The sequence below is a fragment of the Mus musculus genome, chromosome 8, assembly GCF_000001635.26.
Source record: "Mus musculus strain C57BL/6J chromosome 8, GRCm38.p6 C57BL/6J".
NCBI classification, from domain to species: domain Eukaryota; kingdom Metazoa; phylum Chordata; class Mammalia; order Rodentia; family Muridae; genus Mus; species Mus musculus.
In genome coordinates, this window is record NC_000074.6 from 41,283,360 (window position 1) to 41,302,755 (window position 19,396).

At 37.2% G+C, this 19,396-nt stretch overlaps 1 protein-coding gene across 10 annotated transcripts in view; it reads left to right on the forward strand.

The window, feature by feature from the left end:
• The window catches only part of Pcm1 (pericentriolar material 1), a 94,605-nt gene that overhangs the window by 43,876 nt on the left and 31,333 nt on the right, over positions 1 to 19,396 (forward strand). For all 10 annotated transcript variants that reach the window (XR_001778411.2, XM_006509298.3, XM_006509300.3 and 7 more), the window contains 7 exons: positions 197 to 387; positions 2,606 to 2,803; positions 4,323 to 4,542; positions 4,650 to 4,795; positions 5,272 to 5,462; positions 7,362 to 7,533; positions 10,099 to 10,457. Coding sequence is in view for 9 of the 10 variants with exons in the window: in XM_006509298.3 (XP_006509361.1) it covers positions 197 to 387; positions 2,606 to 2,803; positions 4,323 to 4,542; positions 4,650 to 4,795; positions 5,272 to 5,462; positions 7,362 to 7,533; positions 10,099 to 10,457 (1,477 nt within the window). In the remaining variant the exon portion in view is untranslated. The remainder of the gene's footprint in view (positions 1 to 196; positions 388 to 2,605; positions 2,804 to 4,322; positions 4,543 to 4,649; positions 4,796 to 5,271; positions 5,463 to 7,361; positions 7,534 to 10,098; positions 10,458 to 19,396) is intronic.

Below are 19,396 nucleotides of genomic sequence, written 5' to 3' on the forward strand. Positions count from 1 at the left end.
TCCTTTGCAAGAGCAGTGCATACTCTTAACCATTGAGTTCCCTTCATGGATATCTTAGAATAAAGATAGAAACTTTGAAAATAGAATATTGTTGTACTGATAGTATTAAGTATTGTTAAGTATTAAGACTTTTATTCTTTAAGGCTTCATTCAGCAAATCCAAATATTTTCTTGACTCTGGTTTTTAAAATAATAGTTGTGGTCAGACATGAGAAGACATGAAATGTTAAGGGAAGAGCTACGGCAGAGAAGGAAGCAACTTGAAGCTCTAATGGCTGAACACCAGAGGAGGCAAGGTCTAGCTGAGACCTCATCTCCAGTGGCTATATCATTGAGAAGTGATGGATCTGAGAACCTGTGCACTCCTCAGCAAAGTAGAACAGAAAAGTAAGAAAGTCATTTAAAACATCTTTTAAACATTACTTACCCAGCGCATTAAGCCAGGCAGATTCATTTGCACAACCTAGCACTAATCAGCTGTTTCACTGAAGCAAGTATCTTTTAATGTGTGACTAAGAATTACTCAATTAGCCACTTTCTATTCTACAGTTTTCCTTTCTATTTCAGTTACTCTGGTACTTGATCAAATGGTGATAAAGATTGTTTGTAAAACTTATTTTCATTGCAAAGTTTTATACTTACTAAATGAAAAATACATAATTTTTATAGTGCTTTTTTTTCCTTCAGAACAGAATGCTATATTGTATTATGACAGAGTCTCATGTAACAAAGGCTGGCCTTGAATTCCATATGGAGCTTGGGATGACCTGTTAACTGCTGGTCCTCTTACCTTCGACTCCTCCGTGCTCACAGTATAGGCATTCTCCACCATGCCCAGTTGAATTACTTTTTATCTTAAATTGTGTATCTACCATTTGTAAGGTTCTTGAGGATAATCATAAAGTCTTTTTATATACAACATTAAGTTTTTGAAATGAGTTTGCAAGTCCCGTATTTGGAATATTTGTAAAAGAATTAGTTATTTGTTAAGATAAGTTAACTAGCTATATAGTAATATTTAATTTAAAAATTTGAAGTCCAGATATGTTGCAGTCTTATTTTTTCAGATATTCAGATGGCATTTCTAAAATATTATACATACTCTCTTCCTCTTAGGAGATTTCATAATATTGGAGCCTCGATGTGCATTTTGCTGAATAAAGTATATTATATCCTGTTTTGTTCTTGCCACTGTGTATCTGCTCTTTCACAGAACTCTTCAGATATTTTTGATGAGCTTCTGGTTTCAGAATCATTTGTGTAGAGCTGGCTTCTTAACCGAGGGTTCACGTGACTGAATGTTAACTGAACGGGGGCAGGCCTTACAAAATTGCTTATTTCCAACATACTACAGCGAAAAATGAAGCCAGAAGTAAATGCTGAGTGAATACAAGGTGTTTCCAGCATTGCTAAACCTGTGTCGCATCATGTGCACTTTGTACTGACAGCCTACAAGGCCAACCGAACACGTTACCAAAGGCTTCCTGACTTGTTTCACCGCACGTACAAAGTAGTCTGCTCTGAACAGTGTAGTTGTGGAAAGTTGTGGAAAACTTGTAGTGTTTTCCTTTATCATACTTCATCCTGTTAGTACCGAGCTTAGTATATCTTAGGATTTATTTTTGTTCCAGTGTTTAATTTAAAAAAATAGTTGATTTGCTGACTTTTTTTTTTCATTTTGTTTTTTTGAGACAGAACTTTTCTGTGTAGCCAAGATGCCCACTTTTGACATACATATATACGTATATACATACATAGATATGTGAAAAGAATTTTGGATTATGGCAGAAGTTCCAATAATTCCCAAAATGATTTTAAACATCCACCTGTAATTTTGTATTACTTACTTGTATAAAGTAGAATTCTAAGCATTTAAAATTATGAGATCAAACTGAGCTGTGAAAAATAATGAAGATATTTTGTGCCTTAAATATTCCTTTAATTTTAATTTATTTCTACTTTTCAACTCTGTGTGTGTATGTGGGAGTATGTGTATGCTAGCACATCTGCCTGTGGAGGCTACAGCCATTGATCCCTGTGGTACTGTAGTTATGGGGACTTGTGAGGTTGTCTTATGTGGATACTGAAAAGTAAACTCATATTCCCTAGTTTAGCGTGTCCAGGTCTAGAGTTGTTTTAATATCACAGCTGGTAAATACAGTGGCTATTTAAACCAAGTTAAAGTTAAAATTTCATTTTTTCCCCAGTCATATCAGCAGCATTTTAAGTATTCATGTGTCCTATATCTGATTCGTAGGGTGGGCAGCACGGATAGAGATCATTCCAACTATTGCAGAAAATGTTGTTAGGGAGCATTGAAATAGAGGGCTATCACTTAAGGAATGGCTGGGGGACGTTTAGTTAAAGAAAAACTTTCCAGAAGTTGTAATGATTATTTTAATTTCTTTGAAGTATTACTCTCTAGAAGGCAAACTATGCATTTTGTCTGACAGCAATGTAAGACAACATCTCAGAATTATTGTGGTGAAATGAACTTTTGCATACATGTATGTGTTCATATATATCAAAATCTTAAGCGTTATAGCTCTGAACATATCTAGCTAATCTCCATAATGATGCCTATCTTATCTCTCATGATCCCTAGAACAATGGCAACTTGGGGAGGTTCTACTCAGTGTGCATTAGATGAAGAAGGAGATGAGGATGGCTATCTTTCAGAAGGAATTGTTCGCACAGATGAAGAAGAGGAGGAGGAGCAGGATGCCAGTTCCAATGATAACTTCCCTATATACCCTCCTAGCATGAATCAAAATTCTTACAATGTAAAGGAAACCAAAACCAGGTTAGTTACAGTGTTTACGTTTTATCTGATTTTAAGTATCTCAAGTCTTTATGACACCAAGTAGTTCTGAAGTTCACACTAATTAACCAAATGCCCAGCAAGTTAGTTCACAATGGCACCAACCACTCAAAAGGTAATGCTGATCTTACAGTTTAAAGAACTTAGTCCCACAGGACTATTAGTCTTTCAGTACAAGCCCCCAAATTACCTATATTCTCTTGTCTTGACAAAAATGAGAATTTCCACAATTTGTCTTTAGATTTAATAATTTGCTACAACTCTGGAAAAAACTACCAAATTATTGTAAAGTATTCAACGTGGTTGCTTAATGTGAAACAGCTATATGAGGCGATGTCTGTAATGAATGGAAATGTGTAGATCTGCATTGCCTTTGAGGTCCACCTTTGACTAAGTAATATGCCATTGATTATCAGGTTCAATCTCTGGTTTCATTTCTTTCCCTAAAGGTAAGTGCGTAGGTCTGGAAGTAATAGCCAGATTGATTTTAGTGGTGACTTTGCCCCTCATCATAAAGGGCTAAGAGTTATAAACTCTGGCTTTGTTAAAAGGGGCTTGTTCTGCACAACACAACACAGTCAGCCATTCGGAGATTCCAAACATTTTAGGGGTGGAGAGAACACCTGGGGTTCTTAAATTAGATACTTAAAAAAAAAAAAGAAGTCAAATTATGTTTATTTGTAGATACTTGCATATATAAATGACAGATGCTTTCCTTTTCTACATAAAGATGTTGCTGTAGTAGTTCCCACCTAGATCAGACAAGAGTCAGACCTAAGCTTTCATCTTTGCTGTTGTTTGGGGGAATTAAGCAAAAAATGAAAATTTTCAGGTAGTGAAAATTTTTGTTAATAAACTGATTGTCTTGCTGGCAGCAGCAGTGTATTCTTATAGTCCAGCTGCTGCTTGAGGTCACTTGAGACCAGAACATTGTAGTGCAGAAACAACCGGAAGCAACGTTAATTGCATTGTTGTTTGTGGGTTGTTTTTAAAATTACATATTTTAAAAATGTGTGTGTGTGTGTGTGTGTGTGTGTGTGTGTGTGTGTGTGTGTGTGTGTGTGTGTGTGTTGCACAGTGGAGGTTAGAAAAAACTTTTCAGGAGTAGATTCTCTCCTTTTACCCTAGGAGTTGAACTCTAGGTTATGAGGCTTGGTGGCAAGTGCCGATCCTGCTCAGCCATCTCTGATCTGCATCGTTACTTCTAGTAATGATGAACATTCATGAATAACTGTTAATCAGATAAAACTGTGCCACTTGATGAAGTCAAGAATGAAGGGTGGAAAAGTGCTTTAGTCTAAAAAGCAGTTTTATTTTGTAGAATATAGTTAGACTATGGTGTAAGAATACAAATAAAGACTAGAAAGCAATTAAAGAATAATTGGATGGGCTGAAAATGCTATTTCCCCCTCTTCTCTGTTTTTCAAAATACGAGGTTTGTTGCCATATTTTAAAACTCGTTATCTCATATGATAACTTAATGCTGTAAATTCTACATTAGGTGGAAGAGCAATCGCCCTGTTTCAGCAGATGGAAATTACCGTCCTTTAGCCAAGACAAGGCAGCAGAATATCAGCATGCAACGACAAGAAAACCTTCGATGGGTGTCAGAGCTCTCTTACATAGAAGAGAAGGAGCAGTGGCAAGAACAGATTAATCAGCTAAAGAAACAACTCGATTTCAGTGTCAATATTTGTCAGACTCTGATGCAAGACCAACAGGTAAATTTTATCTTTGAAATGTATTGTTTTTTAAATTTACATTGTTTTGAAGCAGTACACAGTTTATTTAACACATTGTAACTATTGTCAACATTCTCTTCCAACAGACTTTATCTTGTTTGCTGCAGACTCTTCTAACAGGTCCGTACAGTGTTCTGCCTAGTAATGTGGCGTCCCCTCAAGTGCACCTTATCATGCATCAGCTGAACCAATGCTACACACAGCTAACATGGCAGCAGAACAATGTCCAGAGGTAACCTGTCTGACTACTGTGCAGTGAGTGCTAAAATGAAAGCAGAGTTTTACAGTTACATTCAAGGAAAAAGAGGCAGGAGCCAAACTGCAGTCAGTCTATTGACTGAAAATTACAACCATGTTCTGTCACTGTGGGACTGGCTTTTGTTTATAAAGTTTGTATTGAATTGTATACCTAAGGTTAGATAAAGCATATAGTATTTAAATTATACAACAAAACATAAGCATGCAAAAATTTAGGTTCTTATACCTCTGTCTATTAGAACTAAGGTCAGTACTTGTTCCAACAGCTAAGTTATTAAATTAAGCCACGCTAAGTTATTGAGTTGGGTCAACAGAGTGAGCAAATACTTGTTGTAGGGTCAGAACAATCTGTCTATTCTAAATGCTATTAAGTCATTTCTTACATGTATTGTTTTTGAACTTAGTTTTTGATGGCAGTATAACTGACTTAAATTACTGGCTTTTTTACAGGTTAAAACAAATGCTAACTGAACTTATGCGCCAACAAAATCAGCACCCAGAAAAGCCTAGAAGCAAAGAAAGAGGCAGTAGTGCGTCACACCCTTCTTCTCCCAATTTATTTTGCCCTTTCAGCTTTCCAACACAGCCTGTAAATCTGTTTAACCTGCCTGGATTTACTAACTTTCCATCATTTGCACCAGGTAGGTAACTGAGAACCTGAAGGAAAACTAAGTAAATATGAAGATTTTGAACTGGGTATGCTATTACATGCTTATTATTCCAGCACTTAGGAATTAAAGGCAGTAGAATCAGGAGTCCAAGGCCAGTTCCAGATACATACTGAGTTTGAGGCCAAGCTGGGCTAAATGAGATGCGTCTCCAAAAAGAAAAGAAACAGTTTGAGATTATGATTTATCTGTTGTATGGATTTCTGTTTTCATTGTTTGAGGATTTCTTATAGTGTATTTTAAGCAAATTACCCCTCCCTGTGGACTCTTCCTTTATTTCCAACTTCATGTCCTCTTTTTTTTTAAACCCACTTAGTTTACTTAGTACGAGCATGGGTGGAACAGTCTGCTGGAGTGTGGACAGCATTTTCTTTCTCCTTTATCAGCCATCAGTGGACAGCAGCTTTTCCAGTAGGGACAGGACTTTGTGAACCCCTTGCGCATCTATATAAACAGGATTGCTAATAAAACTCAGCTATTTATAAAGGTGAAAGATACTGGCCTTGTTTAGGGCTCTCGTCACCATGCAAGCCATTAGGGAGGTGAAGGGTGAGTAAGACTCTACTTCAGAGCAGCCACAGCTCGGTGAGGTATTTAGTGCCTTTACTGTTCATTAGCTTTGCTTTCCCCATTGGTTCATTATGTGCCTGGTATTATATGTTACTTGGATCCAAAGATGAGTTAAGATAAATCTTTAAAGGATTTCAGAATCTAGTTAGGACGGTCATGTTAGCAAATGCTCACAGCAGTGCAGTAGCTGTCCTATAGCAGGGATACAGAATCTTGGAGAATATAAGCAAATTGGTTTTAGAAAAGATATTTAAGAAAAAGTTCATTTCCTTAATGATTACAATGGGAAAGGCTTTTTAACCAGTGGAACCAAATAGAGCCACTTAAGAGTTTTAAAGCAATAAAATATCACTTGGAGAATTTAGAGATAGTTAAGTCAGGGAAGTGATTAATGTGGCTGGGGAATAGCAAGGGCCTTCTGTGGTGTGCAAAAGAAGCTTAAGTTTTATATTGTGTTCAAGAGGGATTATAAGGGGGAATAACAGGGAAGTTTTATTTCAGATGAATAAATGTGCTTAGTATCAAATTCATAGCATTATTTTAAATATTGTTTGTAAAGTATTTCATTATTGTGAAATTGTATATGAAGTACTTACAATTGAGTCTGGCACCCTGTTATAATTTGAGTTTTTTAGAAACATTTTAATTTTTAATTATATGTGTGTGTGTGAATGTAGGTTTGTGCATGTAAGTATAGTGCCCGCTGAGGCTAGAAGAGGGTGTCAGATCCCCTGAAGCTGAAGTACAGGGAATTGTGGGTCTATGTGGGCACTGGGAACCGAACTCTCTCTGCAAAAGCAGTTCACGTTCTTAACTGTTGCGCCGTCTCTCTGCCTGTAAAACTTCTAGTTCTTTTTTCTTTTTTAATTTTTTTCATTTTATTTTTAATGTGAGTATTTTAATTGCATGTGTATCTGCATCACATGAATGCAGTGCCCGTAGAGACCAGAGGAGCCATCAATCCCTGGGACTGGAATGACAGACAGCTGTGAGCTGCCAAGTAGGTGCTGGGAATCAAAGGCCAGTCTTCTGGAAAAGCATCCACTGCTCTCAGGGCTGAGCTGTCTCTCTCTTCAGCCCTAACTTCTAGTTAGGCTTCTTAAGGGAGAACCATTAATTTCTTTAGTATAACAAATATCTCAGATATAAGTAGACTGAGCTAAAATAGTAAATGAGCATTAGTTTATTGATTTGATAGTTTTGGACAGGATGTTCAATCAATTAAATCTCTTAAAAATACATTTTAATTTCATTTAAGGCTAAGGTACTTCTTCATTGTTTTCTTCCCTGTGTTTTTATTAGGAATGAATTTCAGCCCTTTATTTCCTTCTAATTTTGGAGATTTTTCTCAGAATGTTTCTACACCTACTGAACAGCAGCAGCCATTAGCTCAAAATCCTTCAGGGAAAACAGAGTATATGGCTTTTCCAAAACCCTTTGAAAGCAGTTCTTCTCTTGGAGCAGAAAAGCAAAGGTACTTGATTGTATCAAAGTCGGATACTTCACTTACTTTTTTAGAAAATTACATTTTGTGTGTGTGTGTGTGCGCGCGCGCGTGTGCATATGGAGGTGACAGGATCATTTGAGGGCGTAGGTTATCTCTCTGCACCATATGGGTCCTAGGAATCAGGACTGAGAACCGCTTACATGTTGACCTATATTGGTGGCCACGATTCACTTTGTGACACAGCACAGAATTTTTGTGATTGTGCAGTTTGATACACTATTAGTTATATAAAATTTATACATCATGTAGATATTCCTCGATCTTAAGAACTTAACACCCACCAGAGTTTTAATCCAGGGTATCTTACAAGATTCATATAACATCAGTAGAAATGTATGATTTAATCTTGATTTGATATTTGTCTTTAGATTAAAGAAGTTCAGTGTTTACCAACTTAGTATTGGAAACTACAGTAACTGTGAGGGATTGTTTGATTCACAGTCTCTGAATACCATTCAGATATTATTATATTGAGTATTATTTAATTGTAAAAACAACTTTTAGCCAGGCCTGGTGACACATGCCTTAAATACAAGTTCTCAGGAGGCAGAGGCAGGCAGATCTTTGGAGTTCAAGGCCAGCTTGGTCTATATACTGAGTTCCAGGCCAGCCAGGGCTACATACTAAAATTCTCTCAAACAGATTATTTGAAGTTTTGATGGTACATTGTATTAGTCATAGTTAGGATTTTATATTCTCTCTCTCATATTTATTATTTTTTAATGTGATAATCTCTGGCAACACAGTATAAAAGAAGGGGTTTGACTCAGCTATTATTTTGTAGGCATATTTACAGCTATGGAAATAACTATATAAATAAATAATTCAGAAAAATGTTTTGGTAGCTAACTCAAAGAAAAAAAATCCCTATAACTTTTAGTTTGTTTGTTCTGGGGCAAATAAGCAAATTGAGATACTGTAAGGGACAGTAGGCAAGTTAGCTACAAGAATACTCTCTATAGCCTCATTGTTAATTACTTAAAAGCAAACAAACAACCCAGAAGAATGAAAAGCATAGATATCAGTTGGACCCAGTATTCTATTAGAAGTATCTCAGACCTTTAGAGATATACATTGCACACCATGCCTCCACCTAGTAATACGATTGGCCATGTCTCAGCTTCCTAAGTTAGTATTTACCACTGTTGTTAAGTCGGGAACTCTGGAGGGGCACTTGGTTAACAGAAAGTCTTAGAATTCCTGTTACACTCACCTCTAGGGATTACTTCATCCCCTTGACACTGTTAACTGCTTATTAGGTAGCGTAACCTTTCTTTTTTTCTACAAAGTTCCCGTTTCATTATGAAAGTGTTCTTTCATCAGAGCTTAGTGCACAGTTGCCATCTAGAAAGGAGACTGATCACAAGCAATGAATATTTATTCAAAGCTTCAGTCAACAGGGCTTCCTGTTGTGATTTTTCTGCTTTATTATCAATGTTTTATATACCCTTGGCAGAAGAAACAACTGTGATTTTTCATTATGAATGTCTTGGTTAGAATGGAACTACATATCTTATTTTAACTACTTGAAATATTTCAAATTAGATATCTTTATCTTACTAAATCAGAACCTGGGTTATAATCTGGGTTAAGTGACTAAACATGGTAAGAGAGTTAAAACCTAGCAGTCTTTAATAAAGGTCATAAAACTGTCAAGTGCTAGCAAGGAAGTATTTTAAGTTATGTAGACCACACTTTTTCATAGTCATTCATCTATACAGGTTTTATTAAAACAAACAAAAAACAGCCAAGCAAGAACAATCTATAAAGATGAGAGTGGTTTTATATTCATAATATTTTTATATTATGTTTATAGGAAATTAAGTGTGAATTTCACTGGGCATGTTGTACAATGCCTTTAACCTCAGCACTCAGGAAAAGGCAGGTGGATCTCTGAGTTCGAGATCAGCCTGATTTAAAGCCAGGACAGCCCGGGTTTTCCTGAGAAACCAAAACCAAAATAACAAAAAAACATGAATTTCATGTATTACTTCCCCATGTGTAATAATTTTCTGATTAAAAAAAAATAACTTTTAAGAATACAAACAAACACAACTTCAAGTTCACCGGTTATATAGAACAAATTGCAGCTGAATTTGTCCTTTAAGTTAGAAAGTTCTGACTCTTGTTTTGACTTAAAATTTATAAGTCAGGCTGGAGAGATGGCTCAGCAGTTAAGAGCACTGACTGCTCTTCTGAAAGTCCTGAGTTCAAATCCCAGCAACCACATGGTGGTTCACAACCATTCATAATGAGATCTGACACTCTCTTCTGGGGTGTCTGAAGATAGCTACAGTGTACTTAGAAATAATAATAAATGACTCTTTAAAAAAATTTATAAGTCAGTATCTCCCAAAAATATTCTTTGTAACACACTTGCTGGGCTCTCTGATTAAAAAAGTTTTATGTTTTTGTGAAAGTGTTTTCCTAGCCTGTTGATTTTATTAACCAAAATCTATTCTATTTATGGAGATGGCAATAAATATAAATAAATCAAAATTGTGACTTATAAAACTTTTTCTTTTTGGTAAGGAATCAGAAACAGCCCGAAGAGGAAGCTGAAAACACTAAGACACCATGGTTATATGATCAAGAAGGTGGAGTAGAAAAACCATTTTTCAAGACTGGATTTACAGAGTCTGTAGAGAAAGCTACAAATAGTAACCGCAAAAATCAACCAGATACAAGCAGGAGAAGACGTCAGTTTGATGAAGAATCCTTGGAAAGCTTTAGCAGTATGCCTGATCCTATAGACCCAACAACAGTAACTAAAACATTTAAAACAAGAAAAGCATCTGCCCAGGCCAGCCTGGCCTCTAAGGACAAAACTCCCAAATCAAAGAGTAAGAAGAGGAATTCTACTCAGCTGAAAAGTAGAGTTAAAAATATTGGTAAGTTTTGAAATGTGTTGAACATTTATAGTATAAATATAAACCTTGGTCTTGTTACTTTGCCATAACTGTTATTTTTGTATAGCTAGATCTACAGGCATTGTAGAAAGCTGCTTCAATTAATTTTAGTTATCTTTATAGTTTTTAAATTCTTAAGTAGCATTTAATGGAGATATCGTAAAACATTGCTCTTAATTTTTGTGCTTTTTAAACTTCCTTTTGTTTCATGTATATGTATGTGTGTGTGTCTGTACACACACACATACATACACACATATATACATGTGTATACATACACACACACACACACACACACACACACACACACACATATACACATACATATATATATGTATATATATGCTACATCCACTACAGTAGTGACTCGCATTACAGGTTTAGAAACCTGGAAGCAGTCCTGGCCTCCTGGAACCTTGCTTGGCATTCCCATAGCTAGGATGCCACAGATTTGTCCCTGCAATATTGTGGAGGGTCTTGTATGCTTTCTTACAGTATTTTACTGGATAAGAGATAGAAGTGTCAGGGCAAGCTTAGCAAAGTATACTTAGAATCTTCATTACAGCCAGGTATAACAGATTACATTGCATATTGGTGAATTCTTCTGACAAATGAAAATTCCCTACAGATACTTAAAAGAACAGCTAAGTTAAACTCATATGCAAGAACTTACCAAGGCCTAGGAAATAGGGGGTTTGTGGTATTGCATTATTCATGAGAAGGTCTGCTAGAGCAGAACCCCCTGGTGCTAGCTTTCACAAGGCTGAAAGGAGTAGCACAAATTGTGACTAGAGTGTGAAATCCTTACCTGTCATTAGCTGACTCTAGGCAGGGCTGTTTTTATCTTTACTATAAACATTACCTGGTTCCTGTAAGTCCTTTTTGAAGTCAGTCCTCTATTTTGTATCAGATAACTTCACTGTACTTTGCCTGCTGTGACATCCTACCCCTTTGTTTTTTGTATTATATAAGACTGGTGTTTGTGATACTACATTCAGATCTAGCACACTCTCCTGTGTGTCTGTTTGTCACTCCCGTTCCTGCCTACTCTATGCCTATCTGTCTGAGACCCTGATTCACATGGATTGAGAAGGGCCCACTGAGCCCGGTCCGTGGCATATGTGTGTGTGTGTGTGTGTGTGTGTGTGTGTGTGTGTGTGTGTGTGTGTGTGTGTGTGTGTGTGTGTGTGTGAATATATGTATATTCACACGTATTCACCAGCATGTTCCCCTCCCAATGGCATATCCTTTTTTCTTTTTCTTCCATCCTTCCTTTCTTCATTCCTTTTCTTTTCCTTTCTTCCTTCTTAGTTTTTTTCATAACCCTCTAAATCCAGTTAGTGAAGTACCTGTGTGTATGAGTGTAGGGCCATCCACTATATCCTAAGAAATGCTACTAGTAGGAACACTTTCAAAAGAGAGTGATTCTCTCCCAGCAGCTCTCAGCTGCCAAACTCAGCTCAACAGTTCTCCAAATTTTTTATTACTGAAAAGTTGCTCAGATGCCCAAATGTTACTAATTTTTGTCTTTCAGTGTTATACCAGGGCATTGCATTGAATTTTAATTATGATTTTTCTTTACATTTCTTGATGATTCATTTAATGGGTTTCTAATTCATAATGCATTGTTTTTTATTATCTTAAAGGAAACTACTTTAAAAACAGACTTGCTTATATATAGATAAATTAGTATTTCGTTGACTTTTATTGAGTTTTATATTAAGTTGTCTTTATAGCATTGCTATGTGTACCTGGTTTTAAGAAACAGGTTCTTCTATAATTTTCTTAAGACTTTGCTGAAGAACTAGATTTAAAGCAGTTATATTAAACTCTGAATAAAGATCGTATGTTTACATTTGGTAAAACCAGAGAACCATCCAAGTAGAAAATGGTTCATTTCTGAGGCAGACCCTGTGAATAATCACATAATGATTATTTGATTTCCTGGTGCTTTGTCCCCACAAATACATAACTGAAGAAATGTGAGCAATTTTTATTATAACACTCAACAGTCTTGTTTAGCTGAATAATCTGATGTGCTGGGGGTAGCACTCCTTAAGCTTTTTTAATGTTTCATATGGGGCTCCCTGGGAATACTGTTCTAAGTATAGATTCTGATTCAACGGAGGCAGGAGGATTGAGAGTTCAAGATCAGATTGGGCTACTACCTACCAAGACCCTTTTTATTGAGCAAATAAAAAAACAGATCCTGGTTTAGTTGGTTTGGAAAAAAATCTTTATTATTATAAAATGCCTTATTTTTTTAATTACAATTTTTATTTATGAGAATTTGATGTTCTATTCAATGAAATAGCATGCCCAACCCCATTTCCCTCCAGCTGCCCATTTATTCTCCATCATGTCACCTTCCCAACTTCATGTCTTCTTTTTTTTCAAGGTCTAATTTTTTTTTTTAAATGTACAAATTGTTAAATGATCTCTTTCATTGGTAAGTGATCTTGAGTCAACCACTCAGGTTAGGTCATTTAGTCCAACATTATGAAGTCCTTTGTACAGTGGTGGAAAAACACAGCTCAAACTTGTTCAGTTCATATTTCTGAATCAAACTGTAATGGTGTGAGTAGGCTTAGAAAAACAAGAAACCTGCCCAAACTTACATGGGCAACCTGACCTTGTGTGAGCTGCTGATGACTTAGCTTGCCTCTAGATGGCCGGTGAGAGAAACGACGGTCTTTTTGATAATTCACTTATGTGCATGGGTGTGGCGTCATCCACTGGAGCACAGGAAGAAGTGTTGCCAGTGGAGAAACATCCTCAAAAGAGACTGATTCTCCCTCAGAAGCTATCAAATGCCACTCATTATTAACTAAGAAGCAAGACCTTAAGGGCACCTCCCCATTTACGCCAGAAGTTTGGCTGGGCTGATGTTGTGCAGGTAACCATGGCTGCTGTGGGTTTATGAGTTCGGTGATGGTTCACATGTAGAAGACAATATTTCACTGTACTTTGCTCCATCCTCTGGCTCTTCCATTCTTGATGCTGTCTGTTCTGAGATACACCTGAACCTTGGGGCTTGGTAGGGTACTATTAATAAAGATGTCCTACTTAGCACTGAGCATTCAGTTTCTTCTCAGCATTAATTGCTGTCCACTGAACAAAGAAGCCTTTCTGACCAAAAAATAATAGGAGCAAGGTTCAGTCCTAGGCCCAAGATCTCCCCAGCCTTGGGATGAAACTTCCTCCTCTGGAGCAGGGCTCAAATCTCATCAGTATTGCATGAGAGGGCTTATTTCCTAGAAGGTCTGTACTGTGGAATGCAGAATCCTTCACTGGGTAAGATTATTGATGTCTTTTTTTCTCTCAGTAGCCTGTGTAGCTCCGTCTGGCAGTATGAAAGCTAGCCAATAGAAAAGAAGTTTCCCCTGTTGGTTTGAGATTGTATTTTTATATACTACAGCCATAGTGTGTGGTGTCTTCATCAATAGAGTCTTACCATGGAGTTATGGTGGGTGTCTTAGGTTTCTTTTTCTGGGAAAAAAATTTCATGACCAAAAGCAGCTTGGGGAGAGAAGGGTTTATTTCATCTTTTAGTTGCAATCCATTCTGAAGGAAAGTTAGGGCATGGACCTGGAGTCAGAAACTGAATCAGAGGTCATTGAGGAGAAACTGCTTATTGGCTTGCTCCCCATGACTTGCTCAGCCTGCTTCCTTCTAGCACCCATAACTACAGGGCTAGGAGTGGTCCCACCCACAGTGGGCTGGCTGGTCCCTTCTATATCAATACTAATCAAGAAAATGCCCAGGAGACTTGCCTATAGGCCAATTGAGAGTCCTTTTTCCAGATGATATTACCTTGTATCAAAGTGATATAAAACCAGCCAACACTGTGGGTAACCAAGGGTAATAATAGTAGCTTGTGGTGTTTTGTATATCTTTGGAATCTCCTTGGCCAGTGACTTGTAGGGAGGTGTCTCATGACTTGCATTGCAGTTTTCATATAGTAATTCATGTCCTCTGGGAGCTACATTGTCCACCATGCAAACATCTCTATTTGATTTTGAAAGCAGCTTACTAACGTGGTTTCTTTCATTTTGGCTAATTCACGCTCTCTATCTATCCCTCTTCCACTTTCCCTCACTCCATTCTTACTTAGTCCTTTATACCCAGTCCCTTCCCGTATACTTCTCTCTTCTTTCATAACACATGTATTCTACTATCCATTACATTTTGTAAATGGATCTTGAGATAGTTGACTTCTGTAGGGCTTTCTATATCCCCTTCCTTTGGATTAGCCTTTCCGACAACCCCTTAGTTTTACCTACACGTTTGCCCCTCATACCTTAAGCCTTTCTACTCCCAGCACCAGCCCTTCCCAGCCCCAACTGAAAAATGCTCCCTTGTTCCTTCTGCTCCAAGTTAAGCACATGAAACAAATGATTTGAAGCTAGAATTCTCATATAAGAGAGGACATGTGGTATTTATTTTCTCTACCAGGGTTACTGCTAGTTGTTTTTCTAATTTCTTATATTCAGCCTACAACCGTGATTTCATTTTTCTTTACTGCTGAGTAATATTACAATGTGTTTGCATGCTACAGTTTTCTTATCCATTTGTTACTGACGAATACACAGGTTGACTCTGCTTTCTAGCTGTTGTGGCAAGGGTGGCAGTGAACATTGAAATGCAGGTATCTAATAGGATCTAGTCTGTTGAGTCATATATCTGAGTCAGAAGGCTATTTTTAGCTTTTTTGAGAAACTTCCTAAATTATTCCCAGTGTAACTGTACTAGTTGATGTGTCTACTGACAGTATAGAAGAGTTCCCCTTCAACAGCATCTGCAACCGGTGTTTGTTATCATTTGTATTGTTGATTATGGCCATGTTAATGTCATATAGATGGTCTAGCTTTTTTCCTATTTTGGGGCAAAGATTGTTATTCTGATCTTTGTACTGCCTTCCCTCATGTTAATTTAAAAAATGTCAGTCCAAATAATAATTCACATTATGTTCAGCTGACATTCACTGCCATTGTTAAGGTCCTGTTTCACAGCAGAATAAAATTGGTCTTCTAAATTGTTGATATGTAGAATGTAAGGCATTGATTAAAAGCATTGATATCTGTAAGCTTATTAGAAATATACAAAGTTGTATAGCCCACCTGTACTAACTGAATCAGTGTCCATTGTACCAAGAGCAACACTGAAACCAAAGGAACCAGGAGACAGTTGCATCTCTAGCCATTTTATAATCCACTGGTGTCCTACAGAAGACAGAGAAACAGAGTTCTCATATTTAGGTAGGAGCTGACAGGGAGTTTTTTTTTTTTTTTTTTTTTGACAGTCTCTCAGAGAGAGATGAAAGTGAGTGAGAAATGGCCACATAGCAACTCTTGTGTTCTAGGAAGTTGATAAACAGTGGGCCAGCTCTTCCCTTGGTGGCTGTTTGGAATCGTGCAGGGCCTTTAGAATGCTATGGCTAATGCAGCTTTCATCAGTGAAGGCATAAGTAGTAGTAATATTTCTTGTAGCTATTTCAGTCATGCTGAATAAATCAGAACCAGACATAAGGGAGAGTTGTGGACAGAAATTAGAGCCTCATGCTTTCACAGTACTATCTCACTTGTCGAGTGATAATATGAAGCATTGATCCTTATTAATTTTGTTGTCCTCCTTGGAAAAAACTTGGCCTGGTAGCTCACACCTATAATTAAAGTTATTTTAGAGGCTGGGTATGGAAGTTTGAGGCCAACTTGGGCACAGTATGAGACACTGTCTCAATAACAAAACCAAAACCAAAACCAACCCAAAAATGCCCTAGAGATAACTTATCAGTCACACATTAGTACTGTAACTTAGAAAACCAGGCTTTGGATTGGAAAGATAGCTCATCAGATAAAAATGTTTGCCACTAAGCCTAGTGATCGTAGCTCCATCCCTGAGTTCCCCTCTGTGGAGGAGAGAACAGAGTTCCCAAAGTTGTCTTTCGACCTCCACATGCTTATATATCTAAACACATACATAGGAATAAATAAAATTTAAAATGTGATATAAAAATTCAAAAGAAATCTAGCCCTTGACCTTGATATTTTTCTTGATTCATGTTTTTTCTCCCTCTTTGTAAATATCTAAAAATTATTTTTATTATTGCTATATTACATATATTATTATCATTATTCTCTTTCTGGTGTGTGTGTGTGTGTGTGTGTGTGTGTGTGTGTGTGTGTGTGTGTGTGTGTGTGTGTGTGTGTGTGTGTATTGGGAAAAAGTCCCAGCTAGATGCATGTGTGTGTAGGTTAGGGGAAAACTCCATGTAGTTTGTTGTTTTCTTTCACATTTATGTGTTCTAGGATCAAATTCTAGTTTCTGGTAAGTGCCTTGTGGCTTATTCACTTCTCTGGTCAGTCCATCTTTGAAAACATTTTTAGGTTATTTTATTTTACATTTGAGTGTTTTTCCTTTATGTTTTGTGTGTGTACCACATGGCTGGTGCCCTTGAAGGGCATTAGATCCCCTGGAATTGAGAGTTAAAGATGGCTTTGAGTCAAGAGCCACACATGTTCTTAATCATTGAACCAGCCCCAGCCCCCACTCTGTTAAAGAACATTACTCATTCTTGGAATCCCCTCTTCTACTCTTTCCCTAAACCCATCCTTCTTTTTCCTTAATGTCCTTTTTAAAAAAAACAAAACAAAAACAAAACAAAACAAAACAAAGCTGACTGTATTAGTCACTTTTCCGTTGCTGTGGTAAAGTACCATGACTAAGGCAACTTATGAAAGAAAGGGTTTATTTTATTTGGCTTAGGTTCCAGAGGATGAGAATCTGTTGTGATGGGAAAGCAGCAGGTATGTCAGCTTGAGAAAGAAGCTAAAGGTTGATTTTATGTCTTGACTTGTAAGCAGGAAACAGCATGGAATCAAGATGGTGTGAATCTTTTAGATCTTAAGAGCCTGCCTTCAGTGACATACCTCCTCCATCAATGCCATAGTTCTTAAGCTCACACCCAAACACTGCCATCAACTGGGGACCAAGTATCGAATATCTGGGATAATGGGGACATCTCATTCAAACTAGTAAATACAATTAGTACTGACTGTGTTTACATGGTCCCTGTCTTATCCATGCTATATGGTTGACTGGCTTGTGCAATAATGCAGGTAACAATGGCTCTTTGAGTTAATAAGTGTAGTTGTCATGCCCAAAAGACAGCATTCCACAGCAGTCCTTCCTAGTCACTGGCTCGTATGGTCTTCTGCCTCCTCTTCTACAATATTTCCTAGGCCTCGTTTGAGAGAATGACAAAGATGACCCATTTAGAGTTGAACACTTCATAGTTACTTTCATAGAGCTTTAACCAACTGTGAGTCTCTGTATTAACCTATGCCCACCACAAAAACTTTAATTGACTAAAGTTGAGAGCAGCATACATCTATGGCAATGAGCATAATATTTAGAAGATGGCTTGAGAACATGTCCTTTAAGCAAAACAGCAGTAGTAGGTTCTCATGTAGGGCTTTTGATTTCCCTAGTCGTGGACTTTTTGAAGTAAGTTTATAGTACCAGGCAATAATTTCCTCCTGCAGTGCAGTCCTCAAGTCCAATAATAAGTCAGTTACCACTTGATGGTCATGCCACTGTTTTACCAGTGACCTGAAAGCTATTGTAGCATGCAGGGGCCACCACTAGGTGGAACTATTGATGGATGGTTCTCCTCTCCATACGTATGGTGCTCATATCATTTTCCACAATATTTTTGGTAGAATTCCCCTTTTGCTTATGGACCTGTTTTATGTACGTACAGTAGTAAACTAGCAGTTAAGAGAATTATTCCCAGTAACTGTCATGCAGAATAGGTAATTATGACTAGGCTTCAGCCTGAAAAATCAATAAGGAACTCAGAAATTTAAATTTGAGGTAATAAAATATTAAATTACGTTCTTAGAAATAGAAGAGGAGATTTGAATCCTCATAATATATCACAGAAACTGCACAATAATATGGGAGTTTATATGATATGATAAAGCAGCTGCTTCAATCTGGGAAGCATAAATAGCAAAGATTGTAGCATTCTGTAGAAGAAAAATGAATACATAATCCAAATACAGACGCAGATACCTATTACTAGCATTTGGTAGTCCAAGAAGGACTTAATTCGTTTAAAGGCATTCAGATCTATGTCCAATTTATTGAAAACAAAACAAGCAAACAAAAAGTGGTATAGGTTATAGTGGGCTGGGACGGCAATTTAAGAATCCTATATTCAGCTAAGATACCTGGCTTAGCCTGTTTGAAGCAAACCATGGAAACCAGATGTGACTCATAATAAAGTTACCTTTGTCTAAGAAAGATAAGATAGAACACTTAACTAGTCATGGTCTTACACACCTGCAGCCTCAAACCTATGGAGGCTGAGTCAAGAAGATTGCTTTGAATCTGATGAGCATCTGGGCTACAAAGTCGCAGACTACATCCTGTCCCAAGGAACCAAAAAGAGACAGACACATACATACACTAACACACTTGTTGTTGTTGCTTTTTGAGACAGGATTTCTCTGTATTTCTGAAATTCTGTAGACCAGGCTGGACTCAGAGATCTGCCTGACACAATCTTCTAAGTGCTGGGATTAAAGGCATGCACCGCTCACCTATGAGGTATATACACTAACAAATTCACACACACAAACCAATCTCGGTGTATATTCAAAGGTATAGAGGTTGAAGCAGGAGGATTGAGTTATCTTTGTCTAAGAAAGATAAGATCTACATTAGCTAGTCACAGTTGTGTACACCTGTAGCCCCAGCACTATGTTCAAGAGCAGATGAATTTTTAGAGTGAGACCATGTAATCAAAAGAAAAAAATCAATAGAATATTAGACAATTGACTGTATAGTTAACTTCAGAAACATTATCATTATATATTACCAGAAAATCTGTCTTTAAAGAAAAAAGTTATATTCAC